The sequence below is a fragment of the Theobroma cacao genome, chromosome 2 (assembly GCF_000208745.1).
Source record: "Theobroma cacao cultivar B97-61/B2 chromosome 2, Criollo_cocoa_genome_V2, whole genome shotgun sequence".
In the NCBI taxonomy this organism is placed as follows: Eukaryota; Viridiplantae; Streptophyta; class Magnoliopsida; order Malvales; family Malvaceae; genus Theobroma; species Theobroma cacao.
In genome coordinates, this window is record NC_030851.1 from 33,572,631 (window position 1) to 33,583,867 (window position 11,237).

An 11,237-nucleotide genomic window follows, 5' to 3' on the forward strand; every position below is an offset into this window, starting at 1 on the left:
TCCTAAATTCCCCATAATTTAAAAAATTAATAAAATAATGATTACAAAACAATTAATGCATAAAACCATAATGCACAAAACAAATATTCAAATTTAAAGGAAACACTAAATTAATTGAGGCTTAAGATAACCTATGATTAATTATGGCTCGACTCTCTTTAGTCCCCAATGGAGTCGTCAAACTATCGTAACGTGCAGGTTTGGGAACCCGATCGCTAAACGTAGGGTAATTTAGGGAGTCGCCACCAATCTTTTTTTACNATATTCAAATTTAAAGGAAACACTAAATTATTGAGGGCTTATGATAACCTATAATTAATTATGGCTCGACTCTCTTTCATCCCCAGTGGAGTCGTCAAGCTGTCGTAACGTGCCTTGTCCAGGAACCCGACCGCTAGACGTGGGGTAATTTAGGGAGCCGCCACCAATCTTTTTCTTATCTAGGTGTGATTGGCCACCTAATAAATTTATTCTGTTCGACGAAATCCTAAATTAATTTTGGGTTTTTCTAAAGAACAACAAATTGGTTTACGTATTTTATTTAGAGTTGGGTTCGGGAGTATGGTTACGCACAGGGAAAGATTAGCACCCCTATGACGCCCGTTTCACAAATGGTACCATATAATCATATATTATCCTATCCCATTAATTTTATTTTTATGTTTCCTTAAGTTGATTTATTTAATTCATCTTTTATTCTATTGACAAGTTAAAATGTTTTATTCGGTTTTACTGGTTTGATGTACACGTGATGCAATTATGAAATGCATGGCAAAAAATTTGAGTAATGCCAAACGAAAACCTTTTATTGAGCGTACTTTTTGAATCCACCCATCATACTGATGGGAGCCAGGAATATTCTCTCACCTAAGAAAGTATCCAAAAAACTTGCCTACGCAAATTACTAGGTAGATCCCATCATCGGGGTAGTCGTTGGCAAGTAAAAATGATATTTTTTGTGCATGCAAACAAACTACGAGCTGAAGCTTTTTATTAAATATATTCTCTGAGCCCTCCCATCATATTGGCGGGACTCGGAGGTATTTTTTCACCTAAAGGATTTTTTGAAGAAACTCGTTTTCGTAAACTCCGTCAGAAAGTCCCATCATCAGAGCTTATACTCGCATACAGAATATGTCTATATGCCATGACATTTAACAATGCAACCATAGTACGTGATGCACTTATAATTTTAATTTTTTTTCCTTATTTTGTTATTTCTTCATATGAGCATATATATCATAATTAAATATTTTATATTTACTTATTGTTCCATTTTTATTTCGTTATGTAGTTTGTTACGTAAGTACTTGAAATTTTCAAAATCTTCTCTCCCTTTAGCCGACTTTGTCACTAGCCCCCCCCCCCCCCCTTTTGATTCGGATCCAACCAACCAAAAAAAAATCCTGTCAATCTTTCAAATTAGCAATACTGTTAATCTCACCGAAAAGTTGTTTTCTCTAACGGCCAGTATAATTTTTAGGATGGCCTTTGGTACGAGTTTTCAAAAAAGTGCTTTCCACGATAATGACAGATTAGAAGAAATGCTTCGTGAAGCCATGGTTGTTTTAGGAAGTTTCTTTGCATCTGAGTACTTTCCATATGTGGGTTGGATCGTTGATAGGCTCATCGGTCTTCACGGGAGGCTTGAGAGGGTATTCCATAAGTTGGATGGTTTATTCGAACAAGTAATTGATGCCCATCTCAACCCTGGGCGGCCAAGACATGATGAGTTCGAAGACATTGTTGGCGTGCTTTTGAGAATACAGGTGCATAAAATTGAATTTGGTGAAGGGCCTCTGACAAAAGATGGCATCAAGGCAGTCATCATGGTAAGCTGCAAACTTTGCCTTAGTTGTTGACATGCTTATTATCACTTGATCTATCCATGGCCTAGTTGCTTTCATGGTTATTGTCTCGTACTGATAAAAAAATCTATCCAATTTCTATATTATTTAATTTTATTCAATTTAATCCATATATTTAAAATTAAAATAATTTAATTTTTTAATTTTAAAAATTATGTCAATTTAGCCTTTCTTTTTAATGACATCTAATTTTATCATTAAAAGATAACGTCAACGATGACATCAAAGATGATGTTGATAATGACATGTCCCATTTTGATGACGTGACAATGCCACATGGTATATCAAAAAAATAATTTTTTTAAAAAATTTTGTCACGTCAAAAGGATTAAATTGAATAAATATATAAAGAATAGAGACTAAATTGAACAAAATTGAAATGTTGAGAGACTAAATTAAAAAATATAAATCTTTAAATAGATTATTAATATACTTATTAATAAGTCAAATATTTAAGTGTAAAATATTTATGGTGTTAAAATATATATATTTTTACTTAATTATTTGATTCTTAAATATGTAAATTAATTTATCTTTTTTACAAAAATTAAGCTTGAATTCTGCTTCAATAAAAAATTTTGAAAAAATTTTATGCCTAAAATCAAATTTAGATGAATAACTTGCATTACGTTAAAATAAAATAATATAAAATAACTAACTATGTTGATTTAGTTATAAGTTTCACGATTTACAAATACACATTCTTTGAAAATTATTCAATTTTTGTCCAATTTACTTTTATTTAAATTTAGTCAAATTAACAAAACATGTTGATTTAGTTACAACTTTGACAATTTATAAATACACATTCTTTTGAAATTATTCAACTCTTACACAATTTACATTTTATTTAAATTTACTCAAAATTTATTATAAAACGATTTTATTTAAATTCAAATACTACAATCAAATTCTGCTAAATTTAAATTTAAATTATTAATTTAGATTTACAAAAAATTCATTAATAAAATAAAATGGTATAAATATTTACAGTTATATTTAACTTTATCAGCTATAAATACAGTCTTTAATCTAATAAATTTCAACTTAAAAAATATAACTTGAAATATTAAACAAAATAAAAATATAAAAAATAAATAAAAAATGAAATGGTGGAGTTCAGATTCTATGGTTGTAATAAGAGGTTTATCATGTTAAAATTAAGCAAGTCAAAATGAAGAATTATTTTTATAATCATCACTAACTCCATATCTCCATTCTTTATTTTTTTTAGAAAAACTAAATCAGTATATTTTGCTAATTTGACTTTTAATTCAAGTTAAAAACTAAATTAAATAAATTTCAAAATTTTATATTATCATAAATAGAAAAAAAAGAATTTATTTAATTATTTTATATTATTTTATTTTAACGTAATACAAGTTATTAATCTAAATTTGACTTCATGTATGAAATTTTTTCAAAATTTCTTTTATAAAAGGAGAATTCAAACTTAATTTTTGTAAAAAAAATAAATTAATTTACATATTTAGAATCAAATAATCAAGAAAATATTTATATATTTTTTTTAACACCATAAATCTTTTACACTTAAATATTTGACTTATTAATAAGCATATCAATAATCTATTTAAAGATTTGTATTTTTAAATTTTTTTTAATTTAATCCTTCTACATCTCGATTTTGTTCAATTTAGTCTATGTATTATATATTTTTGTTCAATTTAGTCCCAATGATATAGTAGGAATTTTTTTTTGAAATTTTTTTGAACTATCACGTGGCAGTGACATGCTAACATGTCACTGCCATGTCATTATATATTGCCACATGATATTACCACGTCATCTCTCAGTGTCACGTGGCGTGTCAAGTCATTAAAATATGACATGTCAACGCTAACGTCAATGATGATGTCATCTTTTAAAGGTAAAATTGGATACCGTTCGGAGAAGGAACTAAATGGATGTAATTCTCAAAATTAAGAGATTAAATTATATCAATTTTGAATATATGAACTAAATTGAATAAAATTAAAAAATACAAGAATTAGATAGATCTTTTGATCGTCTTTTAATCTATCCAAAGCAATTAAAAAATTTTATTAATGAAAGGAATAATATTTCCTTAGTACAATTTTTTTTGAACAGTAGGTATTTGTATTAAAGGGTAGAAAGTTATAGGAAGAGGGTGAAGAAGCTTTAACCCAGATAAACATCCTTAACCCTTGCGTTGCTAGGTCTACCCTGTCCCGTAAAAGTACACTCAAAATTAAAATAAAAAAACACAAATCTGAGACCCAGACATCCGTGATGAGTCTTAAAAGGGACCTCACTGATGGGTATACATACGTATTAATCCCAATAATCCTTAACTCAAGTTCATCACCATTGCCCTGGTACAATTACAGGATTATAGTCCCATTGAAAAAAATTCTTCACCAATTCAATCTTAAGCAGCACTAGATTTTGCATAAGTACTCATTTGTTTGACAATGTGTTCTTTTATTAACAAAATACTTAAAAAAAGTTCTTAAATTATTTTAAAAAACTTAAATAAAATTTTATTTTTTATTATATATATATTTAATGTAACTCTTATATTTTTATTTTGAATTAAATGTGTTTTTATAAAATTTTATTTTTTATTTTTCAAGCGAGATATCAATGACAATATTTATCGAACAATTTAGTAATTGTGTTTCTTATCCGATTCACCTGTTATCATAAAAAGAGAACAACCAATTTCTCATACACTTACCTACGATTCTTGTGTGTTGTGTATCAGGATTTATTTTTAGCTGGAGCAGACACAAGTGCGGCCACTGTCAATTGGGCAATGGCGGAGCTTGCTAGGAACCCGAGAGTGGTGAAGAAAGCACAAGATGAAGTTAGAACTTTTGCTGGTAAAAATGGCATAGTTACCGAAGATGAAATTGTTCGGCTTCAATACCTCAAGATGGTGGTGAAAGAAACTCTGAGATTGCACCCTCCAGCAGCCCTGTTACTTCCGAGAGAAACCATGTCTCACTTCAGAATCAACGGTTACGATATTCTTCCCAAAACGCTGATACAAATTAATGTATGGGCAATCAGTCGAGACCCAAGGTACTGGAAGAACGCAGAAGAGTTCTTCCCCGAGAGGTTTAGTGATAGCTCCATTGATTTTAAAGGACAACATTGTGAGTTTTTGCCATTTGGTGGGGGTCGAAGAAGCTGTCCTGGGATGTATTTGGCAACAAGGACAGTGGAGCTTGCCCTAGGGAATCTCTTGCATTGTTTTGATTGGAAACTGCCCTTCGGAATGAAGGGGAAGGACATTGACATGGAAGAGGCAGCTGGTCCAAGTCTTACTATCTCTAAGAAAACCGCCCTCCACCTTGTGCCAGTTGACAGGGTGCCGCGATCTCTGGAAGATCATATGAAGTGAACGATAGATTATCCACTTTAAAAGTCTGCTCTTCATCAGATTTCAGTCATGGAATTTCTTGGATTAAATTTGAGCAAAAATACAATAAATATTAGTCGAATATGTTGGAAATAACAAGGCATGACCGAATAATTAGCTTTATTAGATTAGCCTTGAATTACATGAGCTTTCCCCCACTAACATATGTTTGTTTGAAACGCTTGAGCGGGGTTAAACCGTGAAGCAAATATTCAGGAAAACCTGAATTCAGCTCCAACATCTTAAGAATCAACTGGTTTACAAAATTTGAAACTATAAATGACCTGCAATCAGTTACCACAGAATACGTTTGTTGACGGAGAATAATTTTCATCAAAACTGAAACGGTAGAACAGTGTATTTCTAACCAAGTGTTTATTTCAAGGCATCAGCAATGGAGTTATAAGCCTGTTAAGTTACTAGTGAAATTACTCAGATTGTATAAAATAATTATTTAAAGCCCACCTGTTGTTAAACTCGAATCAATTAGTAACAAATTGAATTGAGTCCAGAATACTGTCTTGGCCGGAGCAGGCGTTGCTGCATTACCAGCCCAATGTAGAAAGCCCCAAAGTCCTCGTGTTGCCAAAGGTAAGATTTTGACTTGCTTCAATAGCTCGAGAGTAGTAATGTCTCACTTAAACGAATCGCAATCCGATCAAGACATTCAACAAAATATGAGCAGCACTAAGTGGAAGAACCCACAAGAGTTCCTTCTCAAATGGTCTAACGCAATACCCCCATTGATTTTAAACACGGAAATAACTACAGTGGATCTTGCTTTTGCAATTCTCTTGCATAACTTTGTAAGTTTAAGTTCATTGTTTTTTGTTCTAAATAACACTAGATACCGGGTGAAAACGCAGGTGACCAAGAACTAGTCTCCAAAAAAACTGCATTCCACCTTGTACAACACAGCATAGGTGCCGGGGTTGTCAGAAAATTTCTATCCATCTATAATTTCTTATAATTCGCTAAATTCACATCAACTGCCCTACTTGTTTTGTCTGAGATGATCTTGTCCCTGTTGAATATGATGTTTCTGGTATAAAGAACCCTACGCTTTGATTTTGTCTCACCTGAGGAAACAGAGCAACCCATGAATGGGTGCTGCTGCCATAGGAAACTCAAATGAACTGAACTAAGGGACATACTTTATACTTTTTACCAAGGCAACTGTTCAATTTTTTCGTAAAGGAGATTAAATCTACACTGGATGACGTAGACAGCCAGCAAACAGAATGAGTAGATATTATGAGTACCATCGTAAGGCAGAAATATTAGATAACACAATCATTAAGCAACATAAGAAGCATTCACGAGAAAGATTGACTGCACCAAAATAAAACCAATTATATGTTGAACGATGATCTACTTACAGAATCACCAATTGACACCACTGGAGGACGCATGGATAGAAACACAGAAAGAGAATTCCCTTTAAGTTTATACACACACCTGAGAAACAGTATGAGCTGCATCACCTTGACAGCATATATGATCATAAGACAAATTACAAATAAATCAGCGACTAACATATTCACTTCAGCTGCAAGAACCCCAAGAATATACGAACTCCATTGTGCCACATGCATCAACTAAAATTCTTTGCTTGATTTGAGAATTCATGAATGCTCTCCCCTTGTCATGAGACAATTCCATTCCACTTTTCTACTGGCCACATGAAACAACAGCTATCAAGACTGAGTTAATCAGTTGCTCTTACTGACCTGCTTAAATGGTTAGAAATGAACTGCAAGAATTTCTCTTCCCACTCTGACATTCCATAGATGACAAAGGCCCTGAAATTAAAGACAGAGCGAAGGATGGGGCAAAAACAAAGGAGAAAACCCGTCAACTACAATAAGAACGAAAAAGATTTGAAAAGGAAACCAAGAGACTGACAAAATGGATGAGTTTGATCATAAAGATTGGTCACCATGGAAGCATTAACAAGAAAGATTCAACTCAACAGAAAATAATTGCCATATCAAAATTACTGCAAATGAAGGGGCTTTGAAGAATGAAGTTGCTGTGAACTGACTTTTCTTGGATCTTATATATTGAACTTGAAAGTTTGCAATAAATACACAGAACAAGAGTAAAAAAATTTATAATCAGAGAAGTGGTTCAGAGAGCGGTTCAGAAAGCTCCATTTCATTTGAACTCTGTTGTTGCATCTCAGGTTTACGAAACCCTACAAAATCCAGCCCAAGCCACTGCCACGGCCAACAAACATATCTGGACCCATTTCGTCCCCTTGAGTCTTCCCGTGTTTCAAACTCTTCCAGCTGACGGCTAAGCTCCTCTACTCTATCCCTCAGCCTAGATGCCCTCATATCAGCCAGCCTCAATGATTTCTCAGCTGCATCTCTTGCTCCCATGGCAGCAGCAGCAGTCTCTTCTTTGAATTTTAGCTTCTTCTCTGATTCCAACATGGCTTGCTTTGCTTCTTCAAGCTCCTGCTTAACTGCTGACAGCTGCGAATATATATTAAACCATAATTATTAGGCGTAAGATCAGAAAAAGAACTCAGAAAAATACCATGAGCACAAGCCTTAATTATATCAAAACAGCATAATGTCAAATAATCAATATAACTTCATACTTCCATATATGTGCACGATATATTGAACAGCAGTCCTGAACTGGTAAAAAACTACTATTTAAGTATAGCCACCCCATAACTAGCACTTGCACTAATTCTCAAAATTTTGCTCGTATTTTTAGATGTAATTTAAAAAAAAAAAGGACATGGCTAATTTATGTAACTACTCCCCAATATTATTCACAACATCCTAAATCTCTTCACCAATTCTATCCTGAATTTCAAAGGACATGCTTGAGATCCATGTTTCATGATAGCCTTTTGTTCTACAATAAAATAAACTATTTTCTTGAGTGCAGCAAGTCATCAGGTCAGTTGAGTCAATAATACTTCTCAAGAAAAAGCATCCACCAAAAATCCTCTCTTTCTAGAATTCCCTGTCAGTTTCACCTGCTTTTGCTCTATGGAAAATGTCATACTACTTTAAGTTATCCAAACATATTTTGACTGACTGTATGTCTAGTAAACAACTGGCTCAACAACCCCCCATCCCCGGCAATATAAATAACAACCAACATAAGCAAAAATTTGTTTTTAATCTAATTTACAATCCAAACATGCACAACTTCACTACATTAGACTGTATAGTTCTAAAACTATTGCAACACATTCTTTCTTTTCTGCATTTAATGTTAATTGCTTTTGTTCTTGTCTATCTGCAAAGCAGTAAGATTCAAACAACTCCCAGATTCTACCACTAAATTGTAAATATCACTCTGGCAAAACTTCAAAATGATTGTTACTCAAAATTGCCACCAGAAACACCTTCGATAATATATAACATATCCTTTAACGAATGCTGTGGCAGCTTAGCAAACATACCTGCGTTAAGAACTCTTGTTCAACAGCTCTTCCTGCAGCAGCCTCCTGCTCCGCTGCAGATTTCCATCTAGAAATTTCTTCCTCGGCAGCAGCAATGTCCATCATAAGTCCTTCAACCTTTATAAGAATAGGTCAAGTCAGCACCAAATGTAAACAACGAAGCATAAATAGAGCTTAGTCACTTCTTCTAACCTTTATGATCAAACCTACGAATTAAAAACTGCACACTGAAAAAAAAGAAGGGAACTAACATTAAGTCAGTTGACTGTCAACAAAAGAAATGTTAACTTACACTTTCATTCGCTACTCTCTCCTTCTCTTCAAGCTCCTCTATACGACGCATCCTCTGGTTGATCTCCTTGGCTTGAGCCTCCACATGTTCTTTAAGTACACTCGATTCTGCCCTTAATACATAAAAAGATATGCAGAAAAGAATGGCATATGGTCAGTTCATGCAGAATCACTCTGAATATAAACTTAACCTATCCCACTCCATATTTCCTTGAATCAGACTTTGATATAAAGGCAGCATGTTAAACATCATGGTTTTGTGCAATTTTATGAGCTTGAAAGAACAAGTACCTTAGTTCCTCCACGGAATGCTGCAATTCAATGATCTCAAGCTGTGACGTTTTGACAATATTCTCCAAAGCACCAGCCTGTACAAGTTACATTAATTAAAATCTCAACAAGGAAATTTAGGCCTTGGAACACTATGCAAACTTAAAGAGCACTTGGGACAAATCAATGACAACAGGAAAACTAACCAAAGTGTATATTTCATCCTGCTCTGTGTCCTGAGCTTCAGCTTTATGTCCATCCCCAATAAGTTTACTAAATTTGAAGTCAATTCCAGCCTCTCTCAAACCATTCTCTGCAGTTTGAAACAACTCATTCGTTTTGGATTTATTTTCGGATGTCATCCTCTTGGACAATGCACTCCTAAGCAAAGAGCCAATATGTTCTTTCTCCTTAATCAATCGACCAACTGTTTCATTTAAACTCTTCACTTCATGATTCTTCTCCTCCACTAAATCCTTTGTTTTCCCAACAAGAATTCTCGTTAACTCATAGATAGATTCCATCCCTGCCAAACATGCACGTATATTTTCCTCCAAATCCGTCTCTTGTGGAAGAAAAAAGGATTCTGACACGTCTGACTGATCCATATTATCAGCATCAACAATCTTAATAGCATCATAAATACTTTCATGAATTTTCGACACGAAATTCAACTGATCAACCAGTAACGGCCTCTGTAACTCCATCTTCGACTCCAAACTTTTTAATTTATCATCATATTCACTAGCCAAGTTCCTCAACTCCATTGACTCATTCTCCGCCCAGTTAATCTTCTCCGACATCTCCTTTTCGATCTCCACGAACTTCCCATCCTTTTCAGCTATATTCTTCTCCAAATTTTCAATTAAATTACTTTTTTTTGCAACCTCTTCTCGTAATCCACTTATTGTAGCTTCAAGCTGAGAAACTTCAATGGCAATCTCGTAATTCCGTTGTTCCATCTGCTCTCTCGCTTCATTCCTAGATTTCGCTGTGGTTTCCATCTGTTTAACAAGCTCCTCAACGATCTCATTTGTTCTTTTGATTACTCCATAAGCAACGGAGGGCAATCCAGTGTACTTTTGTGATCGCGGCAATCCTCCGGCAGCGAAATTCTTAAAATTACTGACTTTTCCAGATATTTTTTCGATACCAGAAACAAGCATATGAGCAGAAGTCTCGATCTCCGATCGCAATCCATCTTTTCCCTTGGTCGCTTCCTCTAATTGCTTCGCCAAATCTTCTCTCTGTTTCGTAACATCGTCTTTGATCTTATTAGCTTCCGCTAATTGCGCCAATACGTTCTCGTTCGATCTCAAAGCTTCTTCTTTCTCGCGGAGAGCTTCGTCTCGTTGTCTCGCGCACTCATCTCGCTTTCTAATCGCCTCGTGTGCCAGAGCTTTTAATCGATTAAACGAGACTTGTAGTTCGGATTTCGAATTCTCCGTCGCTTCTCGTGCTTGTTTCTCGCGCTCGAGCTCCGCGAGAATTTCACGGAATTTCTCGACCGACACGTCATCTCGAGACGGCTCTTTTATGACAATCGGTATCGGTTCATCGGATTCCACGTCGCTGAGCACCGCATCGGCTTCCTCGTCGGCCGCAGTCGACATTTTAAAACGACGTTCGATTTTGCTATAATAGATCAGTAAAAGAATCTCGCATTTTTTTTAAACGATGGGAACCCTAGAATTGTAAAAAGAGAAGGAAGATAACGGGGAGTAACCGACTAAAGTTAGGGGAAAGGAGGAAAAAGAAGGAAATTAAAGTGGAAAAAGTGAAGATTAATTCAGATTAAGGTATAATTAGAATTTGCTTAGGATAAGAGGTATAAAGAGTTTTGGGACATTCAGCGAAGGCTACTGGCGCGTCGTTACCTAAAGCAGACGAAGATGCAGACGCTGAAAAACAACAATACGATTAGCCACCTACCAACCAGTCTTCCTCAAGTCTCTTCGGTTTTGGGTTATTT

The 11,237-nt window shown here is 34.5% G+C and overlaps 2 protein-coding genes across 2 annotated transcripts; one reads left to right on the forward strand and one right to left on the reverse strand.

Annotated features, from left to right (window-relative positions):
• On the forward strand, positions 1,161–5,274 carry LOC18609606 (cytochrome P450 71B35). Its single transcript, XM_007044797.2, has 3 exons — positions 1,161–1,171; positions 1,427–1,832; positions 4,615–5,274. The coding sequence occupies exons 1-3, from the start codon at positions 1,161–1,163 to the stop codon at positions 5,254–5,256; spliced, it is 1,059 nt and encodes a 352-aa protein (XP_007044859.2). The 3' UTR covers positions 5,257–5,274.
• Positions 7,243–11,237, reverse strand: LOC18609607 (myosin heavy chain, embryonic smooth muscle isoform). Its single transcript, XM_018116211.1, has 5 exons — positions 9,472–11,237; positions 9,287–9,363; positions 8,997–9,108; positions 8,705–8,821; positions 7,243–7,754 (listed from the first exon to the last, which is right to left on the reverse strand). The coding sequence occupies exons 1-5, from the start codon at positions 10,876–10,878 to the stop codon at positions 7,392–7,394; spliced, it is 2,076 nt and encodes a 691-aa protein (XP_017971700.1). The 5' UTR covers positions 10,879–11,237; the 3' UTR covers positions 7,243–7,391.